General features: G+C 45.2%; 1 protein-coding gene across 3 annotated transcripts in view; it reads left to right on the forward strand.

Annotated features, from left to right (window-relative positions):
- Positions 1-19452, forward strand: part of LOC119163266 (voltage-dependent calcium channel subunit alpha-2/delta-3) — a 260632-nt gene that overhangs the window by 222717 nt on the left and 18463 nt on the right. Inside the window, exons 26-30 of one of the 3 annotated variants that reach the window (XM_075873794.1) lie at positions 1253-1358; positions 8422-8454; positions 9520-9633; positions 13304-13416; positions 15646-15800. In XM_075873794.1, the coding sequence (XP_075729909.1) occupies positions 1253-1358; positions 8422-8454; positions 9520-9633; positions 13304-13416; positions 15646-15800 (521 nt within the window). The remainder of the gene's footprint in view (positions 1-1252; positions 1359-8421; positions 8455-9519; positions 9634-13303; positions 13417-15645; positions 15801-19452) is intronic. The other 2 variants (XM_037415226.2, XM_075873795.1) reach the window with 2 other exon arrangements.

The following is a 19452-nucleotide window of genomic DNA, read 5'->3' on the forward strand; positions in this document are numbered from 1 at the left end:
TATCAGTGGCTTGGGTTCTCGGCTGCTGGCCTGGTGGTCTCGGGTTCGACCCCCACCGCGGTGGTCGCATTTTGATGGAGGCAAAGTGGCTGAGGCCCGTGTACTTTGCGATGTCAGGGCACGCGTTACAGAACAGCAGATGTTCAAAATTTTCCGTAGCCCTGCACTACGCCGTCTCTCATAATCATATCGTAGTTTTGCGACGTAAAACCTCACAGTCATCATCTGGAACTCTTCCTGGCATCTTTCTTGGTAACTGCATGAAATTTCTGGAAGAAACTTACACCCGCAGCTCCCACAACTTGAACATGAAGCCTTTATTTGCACGTACTAACACATTCAAATTCAGTTTTTTTTTCACGTGCAATAAACCTCTGGAATTGTCTACCGGGCAGTATTAGTTCACGATACCACTAAAATATTTCATTCATTCCGCTACTAACCACTTTGAAAATATGCATGTTCTTCTTTGTAATATGCAAAGTGATGGTTTCTTACGTATTGCTGTAATGTATTTCAGTTTTGTTGTTTTTACTCTGCTGTATTCGTACTGTATCATTTATACACCCCTGCTATAACCCTGCACTATCGAACTGCAGTACATTCAAATAAGTTATTATTATTATTATTATTATTATTATTATTATTATTATTATTATTATTATTATTATTATTATTATTATTATTATTATTATTATTATTATTATTATTATTATTATTATTATTATTATTATTATTATTATTATTATTATTATTATTATTGCTGCTGCAACGTTCCTTTCCTCAAGTTTTCTTATCGCCCCGTTACACTTTACGTAATTCTCAGCGCAAACTGCGCCTGCAGTGTTCGAGACTGTAGTAGATCATTTCGTTAAGATAACGCCCACTTCGCGAACATTACAGATTATTCTGGAACCTACGTGGCCGCTTTAGCGATAACGCCTGAATATTTCGACGGCACGTGTATAAATACCGACGCACTTCACCGCTTCTCAGTTGATCGACGGCCGATGCTATGCTCGCCGCTGTCAGTGCCAGTGTCTTGCTGTAATCTGGCTTTCCTTTCACGTGGCCACAATTTCGACCAATAAACAGTTTATTGTTCGACCTGCAATCTGCTTCCTTCGTCTACGTCACGACCCCGTAACAATATGCTCTTTGTTTCCGCTTCAAAATCGTCCACTCGCGGTCCATCTCGCATGCAAACACCAGCGCGAGACGTCAGCGGTGATAACTATGATACGCGATGCAGGTGACAAGGAGCTCGTGCAGAGCCTGGTGTTCGACGCCAAGGTGACCAGTCCGGAGAAGATCATGGCCCGCCAACCTTCCAAACAGCTCTACTCCCATGTTTCAAAGTAAGCGACGCCGCTACATGCCGACTCTGTACCGCGCTATGAGTACATCTAAGCTGGCTTCGGGAATGTTACATCCTCAATGTTACGGGCTATATACGGGGACATCATAGCGGCTACAGCGCGGCAGACGAAAGGCAAAAGACCGGATGCAGCACGGACGCTGTCTCGTCACCTTTCGGCTGCTTCTGTCGTGCTGTGTGGCCAATGTGAAGATATATACCAGACTCGCCCAGTAATCCTTCTTATACTATTATCACACGGGCAAGAGTTCACTGTGGGTACGACCAATCACGTTTAAGTGCGTTAAACCGCGACAAGCGCCAACCATGGTTTGCCGTTGTTACGCAGCGCGAAAGCGTCCTCGGTTAAGGCGGCTAACGGCACCTCCAAGGGTGCCGTTATTTCCGCGGTTAGGACACCCTATGCCTCGGTTAACCGCCAAACCTAGGCTGTCAAGCTCGGTTGCCTATGCAACCGCGGTTTGCGGGATAACCGAGGTTTTGCGTACCATATAACATAGACGAACCATGCTTGCACTCTAACTTCGATTTTGGCTGTCTGTGTTCCAAGGGTGTATTACATGTACTACCGGAGACAGTCAATTAACCGCAAAATTTGGAAGTTTGAAGGCATAAAACGGAATCAACTCGTGGACCACGTAAATTATCGGTCATAGCGAGAGGATTTCGTCCTGGAGTGGACGCAATATATGATCACAATTGTCAACAAACCTCAAATCATTTTAAGTAACTTGGCAACCGTTAGCGTAAGCTTTCGTGATATCTGTTTACGTGTAGTTAAAAACGTGACGCTATGCTACTTCAGCGAGACGTTACGGGTTGGAATTCCAAAATGCGTTCATCGGCGGTAGTATAATGAACGACTGAATAAAAAAAAAGTTCCTCCACGTTAACGAACAGGAAGTCGCCCAGTGTTCGGAAACCGGGATGTCTTCAAAACTTCCCTGCAATGAATACGTTTTTGCAGGTTCCAAACGACTATGATTTTTGTTTCTTTATTTTGAATTTTAAACTGTGAGTGATCTTACAAGAGACAAATGTTGTCCTGCTGAAAAAGAAATTCCAACGTTTTGCCTGCCAAAAAGAAACAAGAAACAAAACTAAAAAAGCTATCGTTACACAGATTGGAACCTTGGCGCGTATGATTTGACTAGTAACCATAGCAGTCGATGTCTTTCTCAGCACGTTATATATATCTGGTGACACGAGGCGACACCGCCCTTCCATCAGTACAGCTGAAGGTTAAACAGAATATTTGCTTTTTTTTTACCGCGTACTTGTTTACATTATTAGCAGCTTCATTCCTATGCAGTCCAGAGGCCACATTTTTAGCGTATCAGTTCGTAAAAGCTACATTGAGGATTAGCTTCCTTAAGCCAGCTTGGATGCCGGGAGCTTGAAGGCTGCTGTTCAGTACAGCAGCGGCAAAACACCGTTTCCGTAACTCAAGTCATGACTCAATGAATGCAGAGAGTGAGTTTTTGTTTGTGAGTATTTGTTTTTAAAATTTAGTACTCGTCATCGTAGCACTGAATGAAGCATTCGTAACGGCTTTATTAACACCAAAACTTTGAACATGCACGCCTTCAAGCTCTTTGAATATTGATTTAAATGAAATGGTGGGAAAAAAAGTTTAATGATTCATTAGGAGACTCGGAGGAGAGCAAAATTTGGCTGTTGACATGACAAATCAGTGTAAAACGATAATATAAAGCGGTATGTGCTGTCCTGTTAAAACAAAACAGCTTTAGAGTTGCACAGGGTCTGATCTTTAAAATTTTCTACCTAACACATTTGCCGCCATTTGTCGAAGTATAAACAACTATACTGCTTTCGAAATGCAAGGTTTGCGGGAAGCTTTTCTTTATCAACTGCACTTGCTCTACAAATGTTGCAACGCGCACTTGATAGAGGGAAGTTTCCACAGACATTAAAGTGATACGTCGACATTTTAAAACAGTGTTTTATTTTTTTCTTAAAGTCAGGGAATTGCCTTGGACGCACTGAGACACGGCCCAATAGTGTACTGACGCATGTTTGTGCTTTTGTGATTGAATGTTTCGAAGCAATTATGCGCTTATTTCTTGCTTTGCGAGTATGTAACTCGTGTTCGCCTCAAAAGCATAAAAACTGTGTAACTATTAACATGCATTACGATAAAAATAACAAGGAATGGTGGTAAAAACGAGGATATATTGGTCACTCATGAAAAGTAGCGTTCAAAAAGAGCCAAGGGGAAGAGAACCCATTGAATAAACAAAGAATAAAAAAGAGGATTAGGTGGTAAACGCCTACTAAGGGATGTTGCTTGTTAGCGCTGTTCTTTTACAGTTATTTCGTATAACTGTGTGCTTGATTTACTACGGTTCATAATACTAGAATGAGCTAGCAGTGTTGCGGTCATGTGTTGTCCTCCCTTTGGCTGATTAAGCTAATTAGTTACCTTTGACAGAGGACGTACTTAAGCTTCAATGGCGTAGATTATTGAAAGTGCGTAGTACTGCGGCAATGCTTAGCAGTTGAACCACCAGTTTTATTTGACCAAATGCATCGCGAAGCATGTGATAAATTTCTCGCTGCGCGTGCGATTATCTTAATGTGTTTGTGTGTGCGTCTGTTATACTGGTACTATGCGTTGCTTGGTACCATTGGATCACACTCAAAGCTCAATATAGCGAACACTGATATTACGAAATATTGGTTATAACGAGGTAAATGAAAAATGGTCTTGCAATAAATGCAGTGTTAGGAATAACTTTTATAACGGATTGCCAGATATAACGAACTTATATTCATGCAAGATGCAACTTTGTTATAATGATATTTGAGTGTTCATCACCAATGGGCCAAGTACATTATTAATATTTTTCAGTGCCAAGAGTAAACCACTAACTTGCTTCTAAAAATGAGATCGGAATGCTAATAACTACTGCAAATTAAAAGTGTGCATGGCGTAAGGCACTGAACAGATATCTGCGAAATTGTTTTGGCTTGTATTGAATATTTGGACATGTCAGGGCTCGTCAACATTAACGGTGTGCACCAAGGGGCCGTATTTTGAGATCATCACTTTTGGAGGAGTCGTCACAATGACGCTCTCAGTGAGCGCCCATTGGCTGGTTATGGAAAAACGGTCAACTATAGTCGCCTCAGTCATTGGACTCGCGAGATTCTACGTACCGCAAAGTGGCACTGTTGCTCGAAGTGATCGTCTCAGAATACGCGGTCCCTGTATGATGTACTCCCACTTTACAACCTTTGTGGGGTCACTGGTGCTTGTCATCGCAAACATAAACATGATGCCGAAGCGCCTAACTTATTAGAACTAAAATAAATCCAAAGAAAACTGTCATGACAACTCATTATGGTCAGTACGTTACCCTGTAGTTTTTGACATTTGGATTTTTTTCTATTGCATTCTGTTTGACGTTCACGGCGTACAAAAGTGATCTCTCGGTGCACTCTGCGGTGCTTATTATCCTGTTTCTGAACTGGTGTGCCATTTCGAGTCAGTATTGTTTATTGTGATCGGAGTGAACTTGCGAGCATTATCAGTAAAAGTTTGTCTATGTAATTTACGCTTACTGCAGGTTTGAGAATTTCGCAAAGGCTAAAACTAGAATTTCCGGACGCTTAGAGTTGGTCGTGTCCCACATGCTCCGCGTTAGCGATAATATTTTGAAAAAAAAGAGGAGGTAGGGGGAAGGGGACGTATTTCATACTTCCACATGCATGTTGCTTTGTGTGTTCGTAAACGTGCGCATGTACTATATAAATAAAAACAGAATATTTCAGGAGTTGATGGCTTTAAGACCTTCTCATCCGCTTCCTGTCCAGGCCCATACAGCTGTCTTTGACTCTCTACTCACGTCTGTTCTCGCGTAACAGTTTGAGATAGCAAACAGATTGGCTTAGTCATTAGACGTAGCTTCTTAAGAGAGCAAGGGCCAGAAAGGTGAACGGGCTGTAAAGCAGCGTTGACTTCCTTGATTGATTTCTGTTGATGATGTGTTTCGTATATTTCGGCTGATTACCGCGACGCCATAGATTTCGAGCGAAATTACCTAAACTTCCTAACGCTATAAAATCTCTAGCGCCCTAACAGGCTTATCCGATAGAGGGCGTCTACCGTATAATCGCCGAATTAGATATTTTAAGCCACGTTTACGTGAATGCGACACAAAAGCGTGTGCGCGGTTGCTATACCGTATTCAGCCCCCCTTCCCCTTTTTTTTTTCTACGTCCAACCATTTTTCCATCAACTGCACCGTTGGTGGCAATGTTCGCAACTTGACTGGCTGTGCGAATAAGTCGTATGTATATGCTACCAAGGCGCTGGCCGTGAAATAACCTTTTACGGATTGATAAGAAGTGATATGTTGCACTGGATATATGTTATTGACATGTCGACTCGTAGTTATCAAAAATAAATAAATAAAAGGGAGGATTTCTTTGGAGAAAAGTGAAAGTTTCGTCGGCTATTTCTGTCGTCCGTGTCCCTAAAAATTGAGAGCAGTTGCATGCGACATGTGGTGCACGCTTTCCGCCGCACTTCCGCACTCGAACTATTTCTTTAATTAATTAAATCAAGGAAGTCGGTAAATATATTACTGCCGCTGTGGAGAAGCCGGGATGAGCGCCTTATTTTACAGATGTGAATGTCTATGTATGCTGCCCGTGTACATATTCTCGGCCTTGCCTGTACGCCCGCGCCTGTGCAAATTGATTAATTTTGGGTCGCACTCGCGTAAACGCGACTGGCTTCTGTGCTTTCCGTCCTGAGGACGCCCGTAGCCAGGAGGGTGGGGGGGGGGGGGGGAGTGCTATAGGGGCATTCGTAAAACCAAGCCGGGTAAGGGGGTGTGGGAGTGTTTTACCAGAGAAAAATTATAATTGACGTTGGTGTTTTCCAACGCCTTATGCAAGTGGGACCCCTCCCCGAAAAACATTCCTGGCTGCGGACCGGGTCCTGGCGTTCGCTTTGCTTTGTTTCTCGCTCTCCCCTCTTTACTCCCAATTACCGAACTAATAAGCTGCCGGACGGTAAGTATGCAGTGCTTACAGGAGTACCAGGTAAGAGAACTTTGTTCGCTCAACTAACCCACTTTCTTCTCTTTCATTCAGTGTCTTCTCGTTGTGATCCCTGGGTCGTGTCTCAGTTTGTATCTAGAACGGGTGTCAACTCTTTGCAGTAATGAGAAATCTGATGTTCAAGAAAATCCAAATAACGCGTCGTGCTGATAATGGGTGTGCGAAGTGTGAATCGAACGCAGTCGCATAGTGGCAAGCGCTGTAGTGAGTGCCAGTTGAATACTAACCTTTAGAGAGAGGCAGGCAGGGAGATTGCTCCGTCGTTACCCTGAAGTCAACCTCGGTGGGTGTTCCCTGGTGAGTTGCTATGCACTGGGATGTAGGGCAAGGGAGCGAGAGGTCAGTAATAGGAATATTTGATTGATTTGTGGGGTTTGATGTTCCAATATTTAGGGATGTTGAGGGGTGGACACCTACGGGACGTATGGTGTACAATCAGGCTGCGATTACCATAGTAATTTTGACGATGGTAAATATGTCGATAGCATGGATATGAGTTTATAAGGACACTGGTATTATCATTAAAAAACAGGGGCAAACATTCACATAGCCTGACAAGACTAGAGCCTAACTACACTGGACTGGACTAGGAATGAATAAATGTTGGTGTAATGTGTAAAACATTTGGTGTAATGTATATCACCCCGCTCGCCCAGCCTAATGTGCTCCTGCAGTCCCCCCTAGTTTGTCACTAGTGTCACTAAACTGTTACTAGCAGCTGCAGTAACTTGCGCCACCTGTAACTATAGTGTCTCACATTCAGTCGCCTAGCACCGTGTCGAGCAGAGTAGCCTCGAGACAGTGGTTGCCGTGACAACGCTGGCTAGAAAGCAGTCCACGTTGCCTTGTCGCTCGGGCGCACAATAGCAGGCGTGTGCGTGATACACATTACGGCCTTTTCATGCATCTGACAGCGCTCGATGGTCCACCCAGGTGTAAGCGTGAGTAAGTGGATCGAATGTGACTCAGCGCTCCGGTTTAACGCTAATCGAATGCACAATCATCGAGCATTACATACGCGACGCACCTTGCAAGGTGGTTAGCAGTAAATAGCTTGAAATGTCGATGTCTTGATGAAAATTCGATACGACCGATCATTCCGCAGAATCGACCGCAGTTGAAATGCCGATGCAAGAGCAGGTGCACGTGGATATGCGAATGCGGCACCAAAGCGATTCCTATATAAATTTTTAAAATGTATTTTGAAGTTAGGAGATCTCTATTTGCAAGGTGTGTTTAGCGGTCAACTAACTCAAATCGCTATGCGCTTGCGTAGGCTAAATTTTCAATACGCAGTTTTATGATAGCGTCATAGCGAAGTGGTGCGTTAGAGTCTGTCGCCACTGCGAATTCATTATTCGCTAACCATATGGGTAGCAGCGTTACATATGAAATATAGCGTACGCACCCCACTATGGCTAGTGCTAGAAATATATTCTAAAACCGTGTCATATTGTTCGGCACATTCGTGCATACAGGACGGAAGGGCGCAAGAAGAAACGGCATAACTTTCAATAGTAAACTGTTGTATTATTCACACAGTTGCTCTGCAATTGTGAAATTGATGAATCTGAATGACTGCTTGTTTTATGTGATTGATTGATTGGTTGATTGATTGATTGATTGATTGATTGATTGATTGATTGATTGGGTGTATATACGAAGGTAACCTCTTTCGTGGGAGCTTTTCTGGAAGCTGGTACTCACCCAGTCGTGCACATTGGCTCGGAATGCCTGCGCCCATTCACGAAATGTGGCAGCAGAATCGCTCGGCGCTTCGCTGTTCGAAAGTGTCCAACCTTCGCACACCCTTTATTAGCCCATGAAAGAAAAAAATATATAATTACTACGTCTACGCACGATTCCACCGACGGTCCAAGGCAAAACCCACTTTCACGCTGAACCCTGATGTTTCTAATCTCTGGTTATGTGTTTGGTGTGTGTGTCATTAGCCCCCTTCATAGGCTTCTGGCCTTGTTGCCCAGGTAACGTGACCCCTTTCTACCGTGTTTTCTTTTTTTCTTATCTTGAGCATGTCTCAGACCGTCGTATGCAGCACTCTTCAATTGCGTAATTTCAAGTGTTTCAGCACGAGTTGTGGTGAAGCAAGATAACTTTATCGCTCGTTATTATGTGGGTACGGATATCTTTGAAGCTTTCTTATTTAGGACACGAACGCCGGTCATGTGGTAGCTTTCGGTAATGCTTGACAACTGTGTGATTCTGTGAACTTCAAGAATGACGTCGCAAACTTCGCTGCGTTACACTAAACTGAGCGGTGTGTGCGGAAATCCAGTCGAAGATATTCATTTTCCGCTACCCGAGAGTCCTAAATTCTTGAACTTGAAATACCACGTTTAAATAAAGATTCGTAGAGAGGCAACCAAGCTCAAGACTGGAAGTTTGCCTCCTCTTAGACAGAGCACGAAACAAACGTCATTTAGCAGCAGAGTAGAAAGCTAATAACTAACAAGTGAAGTTAGCTTTGACAAGCGAGCGTTCTTCTATCGTTTCTTTCGTCGCGCGAATCGAGAGTAAGGTACGTACTTCATCATCAACTTGTGGGAAGTGTAGGACGTGAGTATATTTTTTTGTGTGTGTATAAGCGTGAATATGGGTTGGTTTTCTTCCGAGAGGAGCCAGAGAAGCTAGTATTGGTAGGTAAGTTAACCACACGCACGTATGGTTTGTTACCCTGCATCGGAGGAATAAGATAAGGGGCTGGAAAAAGATATGACATAAACCTGTACCGCGGGGGGGGGGGGCGCGTTTTTGAAGGACTTAAATCCCTAATTCACCTCACGATCATGCTAGCTCTCGTCTTAGAAAAAAAAGAACGTAAGCATTATTTAGCTATCAAAAACAGTCCAGTCCAGCGTCCTGTGAAGTAGGAGTATGTTAGCGTAACGTTTGAGTGAACAGAGCATGCAACGTGTTATAATAGCAAACAAGGCCTTCCTTGAACGTGCGAGAAAAGTGCTATGAATGCGCACAGGAGGCTCTTGTGAAAGCATGCTTGTTTTTGTTTTGGGGGGGCATGGCGCGCGCAGAGACACGACGTTCAAGAGCAACGGCATCGTGATGACTTTTGTGGCTACGAGGAGCGGTCTGCTGCGGTTCACGGACCACCGCAGCGAAGAGGAGAAGGGCGGCAACTCCGAAAGGTACGTCTTTCGCGGGAAGTAACCCGCTGCGTGTGAGGAGGCATAAGACCACGTTGTTCTCAAACAATGCCTCCACTCGACAACATCGCATTTCCGTGTGTGAAAGAGCACGAGAGCGGAACTTCTGGTCCCCGTGACGTGCGTCACATTCACGGGACCCGAGAAGGAACGCCTTGTGTGACGTCATTGGTAGTGGGGGAACGTCGCTGTCGACTCTGGACCCTTTCGCAGTGTGTAAACGCACGTGCAGGACGGCTATCCGTGTGTTTAGAAAAAGTGGCTAACGATTTAGAGCACTAGGTACTCTACTATGGGAGAGCCCAAAGCCGTGCCGTGGCTTTGTACATTGTACCGTTGGTCTCACACTTGATGAGGCTCTGTTGACAAAAATTATCTAGGGATAAATCCCTAGGGTTGGCATGTGTTAAAAAAAATGGTTAACGATTTGGAGTACTTGGTTCTCTGCTGTGGGAGAGCAAAAAGCCGTCCCATGGGCCTCACATACAAGTGTGTTTAGAAAAAGTGGCTGACGATTTAGAGTACTAAGTACTCTACTATGGGAGTGACATATCGCACTGTTAAAATTGCCTAAAACTGCCTATCCTTTTCATTGGTGAGGAAGAGAAGCCTTTGCGTGTAGCCCGCTCATTTTCAGCAGTTTTCTCTCCGCGTCTGGCTAAATATTTCAATTACACTGTCTTTTAAACTAGATACAGCATCACAAGAGTTTGTCCTCAACTTTGAGCGTCTGCCTTTTACTTGAAAGCAGAAAAAGAGCATTTTCTTACTCTTGCACAATTCAAGACACGAGCTTTCCGCTTCGGTGCTAGAGAGTAATAATTAAAGTGACCGGAAGTTTCTTGGGTAGCAACACGTGCTGCTAGCGGCATGGCGTAGGCTTACTAGCCCTCCAGCCGCATGGGCCAATCGGTGACAATGGTAAAAATAACGATACTTATGTGAAGCCCGGCAGAACCTTCGCCATTCAAATTTTGGTGGTGGTATACGACATCATAGCGGCATTTCAGCTCAGGTCGCGTGGCACTCCCGTAATGAAGGCGAACGGAAGTCCCGCATTTGCGCTCTTTAAAATACTAAAAAACAAATGGACCCTTTTCACTCCAATAAAAGAAGATAAAAAAAGAAATGCAGTCGAGGGTTCTTTTTTTTTTTTCTGCGACAATGATCGTCATTTGGCTTTTTTGTGTTTCCTTTGCGAAAAGTAATGCACTCGCTACTTCTTTCTATGGCACAACGGTTGAAACGTGAGCTAGTTGATATATACCAGAATTTTTCTCACCTAAATGGGTAGCCATCTTTTCTGGGTGCCTGCTGATGACGTGGAACGGACGCATCCAGCTTGTTCCTATAACATGATGGCCGCTGGTGCTCTCTCGCCATCAGCTGTGGCGTAACGATTCCGCAGCCTCTACGCTGCTCTTGCAGCCAGTTGACAACTGGGATCAAGATCACGTGTTCTCGCTCCAAACGTGGGTTTGAGGGTAAAAATAATCTGGGCTATGTATTCATTGTGAAATATTGGCAGCTTAAACTAACGGGACACAGAAAGAGGACACAAACAAGCCTGGTGGCCTGGTACTCGATGGACCAGGCCTCCAGGCTCGTGGCTATCACACGAGCACACGCAAGCGAAATGGATGGCGATTATGTTTGAGGGACTGAAACACGCAACGCACAAAGAGCATCTATTGTAGAATGCACCGGTCCAGAAACGGAAAGAGAGGGTGCAGTATATCGTAATAGATGCAAAACAACGACCGCAATATAGCAAATTGACTATTTTTACTTGAGACACGTGGGCGCTGTTATCTTGGGCTGTTGAGTCGATGTTTTCTTGTTTTTGCATACTGCGATGCAAATTGTCGAGGCCATGAAACATCGCATGCACCAACTTAACCGTTTCGGCGCGTGTGTATCTACCACCACACTTCGTTTAGTTAAAGATGCAAAACGCGAAGGTTAATAGCCCAACGCGGCGGCACTGAAACACCCCCATAAAATAGTCTACAGCGCAGCACGTCATCCGCACGTCAGAGGTCATGTGTTGGGCCAGTACCGCAAGAAAATGAGGCTTCTCGAAGAATTCGCTTGCCAATGTTAGAAAGACCTAGAAGTACAGACTGGCTCCGTGAGGTGATATCTCCGAGTAGGTTTTTTCCCTCATGATGCTACTCAAATCGTAGATGGATGGATTGATATGGCTGTACCCTTTAGATCGGGCGGTGGCTAAAGCCACCAAGCCTTACTACTTAGTGAACCAAAAAAATAGATTTACTTTTTTTCCCTTTAAATAGTGAGGTTGAGAACTGGTACTTTGCAACGAAGAGTTTATTTTTCACTCGTGCCTTGACTTTAGCCACCAATCAGATAACCTTCTTCTAGTTAATTCTACCCGCTTCAAGTCTTCTTTGCCCTCCCTGTTCCTAAACCCCAGTACTTTGAAAAACTGCGCCATCATCCTGAACTATAGGGTGAAGCCCTTTACAGAACATTATCAAGTGTTCAGCAGTTTCCTCCTCCTCTCCACACGCACTGAATACCGTGCCTACCCCTTCGTACTTGGCCCGATATGTCTTGTTTCGCAATACTCCCGTCATCGCCTCAAACAGTAGAGAACTACCCCGAGTATTATCATAGATCCTTTCTTTAGCAATTTCCTGCATAAAAGTTCGATAAATCTCTAGTGCGGACTTCTTAATCATGCTAATTCTCCACATATCGGTCTCCGCTTTCTTCACCTTCTTCTTAACCGATAATAATCGAACGAGCTGATCACAGCGCCACCACTCGACCAAAGAAAACACTACACCTTCTAAGATATTCCTTGGAATGTCAGTGAAGTGCAGGAACCACTCTTCTCGAAGTGGGGTGTGGGTTGAAGAAACACTCCCTAGAAGATGAGAGAATGCGGCCGTGTGCTCGAGCGAAGAAGTTGTTATGGAAATACGGTTAGTAAACGGATAGACGGGCAGGTGAGTGGGTGATACTTGAAAGTTAGCACGCTTTATAGAAGCAGTTGTGTGCTGTGCAAGCAGTCCTAACACGAAAAGTACAGATGAAATAAATGAAAGACACAAAAAGTGACACACTGCTTTGGAAAGACGTGTGCTTCGCTGGCATAAATCCGAACGCGAACTCCGAAACTACATCAATGCATTGTTCCGTTTCCAGGTTTACCGGCATCGAGAGCACAAGCTTGATTCAAACACCAAAATGTACCCCTCGATGCTAAATAATGCACATCTACTATGAGGTGGTCACATGGCTACACATTCGTGTACAAGTGTGGCCATCAGTCGCTTCTTGTCCGAATTTAGATTTCACACCGCTAGCACCAGATTTCTCAGATAGTGCGAGCATTTTTTTCAAGGGACGCTGTAAGCGTTCCGAGTTGAAGATCAGGGTTCAGTTGAGCACGGAGTGAGTCGCTAACAGTTAGTGTGTTTCAGTGAATAAATATGAATACGAAGACAAAGAGAAATGATTCCCACACTGACTGCTCTGGTTCCCGCACTTTCGATTTGTGTACTGATTATAGACGCCATCGCTCAGACTGCGGGATGACTCTGCGCTTTTCTGACTCCCTTCTTACGCCAACGTGACCCCGCATTGCTAATGATTGGTAATTTAGGTTTCCTATCCTTTACAGGCCATTCTACGAGCTTCACACCCGAGCTATCGACGAGCTGTTCTATCGACGTGCCGTCGACTTTCATCAGATCAGCAACACCTCCTTCATCTACTCCGTTCCGTTCGACGCCGGTGAGTGACAGCCACAACACTCGATCTGTGGTTCCGTCATACTTTGTACTGTTTCTTACCCGCACAAGTTTGGTATGTGTGTTTTTTGCGCCTCTATAGTTTGATGTCATTACCGCCGCTAATATACTTAGTTCTGTCCTGGAAGTGGATACTGGCGAAGCCGCCAAAAATATTAGAGGGCTTAAACAGAAGTGGTGGACGGAGGTATATGGTGCGCAGTGTGGTTTCCCATTACGTTCAAATACGTTGCCTGTTCTGTGAAAGTGGCCCCGCCGCGGTGGTCTAGTGGCTAAGGTACTCGGCTGCTGACCCGCAGGTCGTGGGATCAAATCCCGGCTGCGGCGGCTGCATTTCCGATGGAGGCGAAAATGTTGTAGGCCCGTGTGCTCAGATTTGGGTGCACGTTAATAAACCCCAGGTGGTCGAAATTTCCGGAGCCCGCCACAACGGCGTCTCTCTTAATCGTATGGTGGTTTTGGGACGTTAAACCCCACATATCAATCAATCAATGTTCTGTGAAAGTGGTTCTTCGCTGATGATTTGCGCGCTGTGTTGAAAGAACGCTGTCTTTTAACAACGATTTATTAGCGGAGTGGTGTACTCCGCTATTAAATCATTGTTGAAAGTCGGCGCGCTTTTCTATTCTTGTTTCTTCGCTTCCTCAGTTAAGCTGTAACTACTTCTAGGTTGCGCTGCTCGTACTTTCAGTTATGTCCTACCAACTTGCCCGAATTTCCACGCTTCAGAAACGTGGAGGCTTACAAAGAGGGATAAGCTTGAATTGAGGACGGACAACCGAGATACGGAAAGAAAAATGACAGTGCAACCTCAAGAAACATGAAGGGAGCAGAGTGGGTCAGGGGACAAACCGGAGTGAAGGACATACAGTTCAAAACAAGAAGAAATAGACATGAGCCGGGCACATAGCACGTAGGCAGGATAACCGCTGATCATTAAGGCTAGCTGACTGGATTCCCAGTGAAGACAAACGCATGAAAGGGAGACAGAAAGTTAGGTGGGCCGATGAGACTAAAAAAAATCGCAGCATATCCGAGGAATGAATGATGATAAGTGGGGCGGAGCGTTAGTCCGTCCGTCCACGCGTACGACCATGTGATAGTCCGTGCGTCCGTTCATGCGTCCGTATGTCCGTGCATCCGTCTGTCCATCCGTGTGTCCGTTCGTGTCTCTGTCTGTCTGTCTAGCTGTACGTCTGTCTGTCTGTGCGTACGCCCATTCGTCCGTTCGTATGTTTGCCTGTCCGTCCGTGCGTGCGTCCTCCCGTCCGTGCAGGCGTCCTCCCGTCCGTGCAAGCGTCCATGCGTCCAACCGCGTTCGATAATGCAGCTGGCGCACGGGTAACACCGACGAGACGCGATCCAAGGAAGGCGAGTGCAAGCGTCTTCAACGCGCCCACTACTCTGCTTCATCTATGCCTCAACGACCCGACGCGTACGGCAACGATTCAGAGACTGAGAGAAGTACTCGTTCCCCGCGCACTCAGGCATAGCGCGCGCAGCAGCCAATCTGAGAGTAGCGGCAGAGTAACGTCATCTAAGAAATCCGACGAGAATACCTTTTTTTTCTCGTCTTCTCTGTTACGCATGGCGCGTGAGAAGGTTAGGTTAAGAGGAGCTTCGCCCCTAAAAGTTCGCAGGTACAACTTGGTCGCAGAAAGCACAAGACCAGGTTATTGGCGGATCATGGGCCTTTGCGTCTTCATTGTATTTACTAAGGATTTCGACCAGCCGAAACCATCGGTAGAGTTATAAAATTACGACAGCCGCTAAGTTGTGTCTTCTTTTCCCAAGTGCGTCTGGTCCATCGAAAACGCTTCTGCTGGTATATATATATATATATATATATATATATATGTGTGTGTGTGTGTGTGTGTGTGTGTGTGTGTGTGTGTGTGTGTGTGTGTGTGTGTGTGTGTGTGTGTGTGTGTGTGTGTGTGTGTGTGTGTGTGTGTGTGTGTGTGTGTGTGTGTGTGTGTGTGTGTGTGTGTGTGTGTGTGTGTGTGTGTGTGTGTGTGGTAGGTTTCAGAATGTAATGTATTTAGCTGCTTCAATCAATTAGCACTCCACTACTATTCCGGTTTTGCTGTTACTAAAGTCTAAATTTCTCTTCGAAGTGGTTCGCTGCTAATCACCACTCGATTCGACTTTGCTTTAACCGAAAGGGAAAAAAAGTGATATTCCCACAAGCGTGCCAACTTCACACTCGCAGGCGCCCGGTACGCGGCCAACGACAACAGCGCCGTCTACGTGACCGGCAGCCGCGCGGTGTTCCTGGGCACGGAGAAGAAAGCACCGGCGGCCGTCGTCGGGCTACAGATCAAGCACTCGGTCTTCGAGGAGAAGTTCCTCAACATTTCCTCCAAGGTGTGTATGCACCGGTTGCCGTGTGGCGTCGTTGCAGGCACGCGTTCATCATCATCATCAGTCTTACTACGCCCACAGCAGGGCAAAGGCCTCCAATCTATCAGTCAATCCGGACCATCTGTTTGCTGCTGCCATTGTATACTCTGAAGCTTCTTGATTTCATCTGCCACGCTAACTTTCTGTATTCCCCACAAGGGCTTGCTTTACTTTAAAATCCGGTCTATATTACTCCAGTCATTTCAAGCGAACGGAGAAACCGTAATATTAAGTGCAAATGCGATTCGAAAACGAAGTTTCAGTTATCTGTTGCTGGGGCTTATGAAATTGTTTTGCTGTATAGATATGCTTTTATGCCCATTTCAAATATGTAATTAGTTCTATAGTACGTTGCACAGTTTTTTGTTTTGTGTCATGACATTGTGTTAATTAAGTATAGCTCGTTTTGGACAAACTTCTTATGCCACAAAACTTTTACGGTTATGAGTAATTAAGTGCTCCTATTTTAGCGCAGTGTTTCAGAATGCAAATAACTATCAAGAAAGTGTGTATAAAATGTTTTAATGAACAAGAAAAATTGTAATGCGAGAATACTTAGGAATGTCAGCCAATCGAAATTGTTTGCTTTAGGTTCTAATTTATTATGCTAGTGATATGAAGTTTTAAAAAATATACCTGCTCCCTTAACATGTGAAAAAACATGTGGGCGAAATTTATCCTGACCTATCACAAGTACCGAAAACATGATGTCAAAGCTCAAAAAGTTTCCAAAAGTGTTTCTTGAGAAAAGTGCGTTTTAAAAGCATAAGTCAAAGCTTATCTATGCGGTGAAGATATGTTTTAAAGGGATTTTTCCATCATCAGGAGCTTGAAAATCATTGTAATTTCAAGCACATGGTTTCAGTAAACGCGTCATGCGAAGTGCAATTCCAAGCAGCCATGTGTTAATTTCCAGGAGACCCTTGACAATGAGCTGTTTTCAGTAGCCTCCATGTGCTCTTTAAAGGCAATTTTAACCCACTTTGAGATAAATTGCAACGTTCAGCTCTTTTTGTGTGTGTGTGTGTGTGGGGTTGTGACAGTAGAGCGACTAAACTTGTGACAGGAAAATAAACTTAAAATGTGTAGTTTTGGAAAAAAAACTTATTTTTTGACTCGCATCTCCTTTCAGCGCATCATTTATCGTTGTTAAAAAGTGGTTAAAGATTTTGAGTACTTAGCACTCTAGTACGAGAGAGCAAAGGCCGTCCCGGGGGCTCACACTTGATAAGGCCCTGTTGGCAAAAGTTACGACGTCAGCCGCCCCTTCAGCGGGAATACTTGAGAAGAAGAGCTCATCGCACCGCCGTCAAATAGACTGTTTACAAAAAGAGGTTAACGGTTTATACTACTATGGAGAGCTTACGTGGGCCTCACGCTTGACGACGCCGCGTTGGCGAGAATTCCATCTGTGTTCAGAATGACATCTGTGTGTTTAGAAAAAGTGGTTAACGATTTAGAGTACTTAGTACTCCACTATGGGAGAGCAACGTCACCCTAAGAAAGGTTCGATGTGTGTTTAGAAAAAGGTGTTGACTATTATTTAGAATGCTTGGTACTTTACTATGGGAGAGCATAAAGCCGTCCCGTGCGCTTAATTTTAGTCCACCCTTTACGGTACGCTATACGGCACCAAGTGTGCGCGTGGCGTTGAACGTTATATACTTGCGGTGACCGTTCGCGTTCGCAACCAGGATGCCAGCATACCAAACGTCGAAGAGTCTCCGCACTTGCACTAGCTTCTTTTTAGGTTTTGTCAGCACATATAGCTTGGGATGATATCAACCGTACCATACATTGCCACCTCTGGAAAACATTTAGATATGCTTAATACCCTTTAGGATAACGTCACCAAATGCTAAGTACGAATCGTACGTTTGTTACAGAGAGTGAGCGAATAATAAAAAAAACATCACAGCATATCCATGGTGTGAATGATGAGGAGTGGGGTGAAGCGTCTGTCTGTCTGTCTGTCTGTCTGTCTGTCTGTCTGTCTGTCTGTCTGTCTGTCTGTCTGTCTGTCTGTCTGTCTGTCTGTCGGTCTGTCTTTCTGTCTGTCTGTGTCTGTCTGTATGTCTGTCTGTCTGTCTGTGTCTCCCTCTCTCTGTCTGTCTCTCTCTCTGTGTCCCTTTCTCTGTGTCCCTCTGTCTGTCTGTCTGTCTGTCTGTCCTCTGTCTGTCTGTCTGTCTGTCTGTCTGTCTGTCTGTCCATGCGTTTTTCCGTCCGTCTGTCCATGAGTTCGTTCATGTGTCCATCCATCCGTCCGTGCTTCCGTCAATGCTGCCGTCTGCCTGTCTATTCATCCGTGCGTGCGTCCGTCCGTCTGTCTGTCTGTCTATCTGTTTGTCTGTCTTTTTGTCTGCTACTGTCTGCTACGCCTTACGCAGAACAAGGTTACATTAGGAGAAGCCTCTTCACCCCTTAAAGCTACAACGGGCACTTTGATAGATCGCATCCCGTGATAAACACAGGGGACCGCATGCTTCCTCTTGGCTGGTTAATCATCTGTACAATATGCTTGATATCACTTGCAATTCAAATTCAATTCAATTTTCAAAATTTGTTTTATTGTTTTCTTGTACAAGACACAAGAAACAAAAGGATGTTGGGGCTAAAGGCATATAGATTTGTCAACAATTAAGCAAGAACATTAGTACACACGTGTAAGGTTTTTCAGAAAAAAATTACACCATCTTGAACTAAGCACCTTCGTGGTGTTCTAGTGGCTAAAGTACTCCGCTGCTGACCCGCAGGTTGCGGGATCGAATCCCGGCTGTGGCACCTTCATTTTCGATGGGGGCAGAAATTCTGTATGCCCACGTGCTCAGACGCGGGTGCGCGTTAAAGATCCCTAGGTGGTCTAAATTACTGGAGCCCTCCACTACGGCGTCTCTCGTAATCATATGGTGGTTTGGGGAAGTTAAACCCCACATAAAATTAATCAACCAACTCGCACTAAAGAGAACCATGGGTAGCATGCGAAGCAGCGCATAGGTTGACTTAAAGTTGTGTTTATAACGGGCACCGTGCCGGGTGTTAATGCGTCCTTGCGAAGGGAGCACACCGCGAGTTCACTGTAGTTCATGTTGCTGTTTCTCGTCCAGAACTTGTGTTGGAGCACACCACGCGGGAGCGCGGTCGTTCATCGTGCGTGCTGCAGAATCTCATTACCCGACGCCGTCATGGGATTGCTTAGAGAGGGTAAGGGGAAGAGGCCACATCCTCTTACAGAGCCACTTACGCAGGCAGTACGCGCTAGCGCGTGCCAGCGTGCGTTGACCGGGATGCAACGCGTTGGTTCATCGCGTGTCTGCAGAATCTCGTTACCCGACGCCGTCACGTGATTGCTTAGAGAGTGTAAGGAGAAGAAGCCACATCCTCTTACAGAGCCACTTACGCAGCCAGTACGCGCTAGCGCGTGCCAGCGCGTGTTAACCGGGATGCAACGCGTTGGTTCATCGCGTGTCTGCAGAATCTCGTTACCCGACGCCGTCACGTGATTGCTTAGAGAGTGTAAGGAAAAGAGGCCACATCCTCTTACAGAGCCTCTTACGCAGTCAGTACGCGCTAGCGCGAGCCAGCGCGTGTTGACCAGGATGCAACGCGTTGGTTCATC

This window comes from Rhipicephalus microplus, chromosome 9 (assembly GCF_043290135.1).
Source record: "Rhipicephalus microplus isolate Deutch F79 chromosome 9, USDA_Rmic, whole genome shotgun sequence".
NCBI lineage: Eukaryota > Metazoa > Arthropoda > Arachnida > Ixodida > Ixodidae > Rhipicephalus > Rhipicephalus microplus.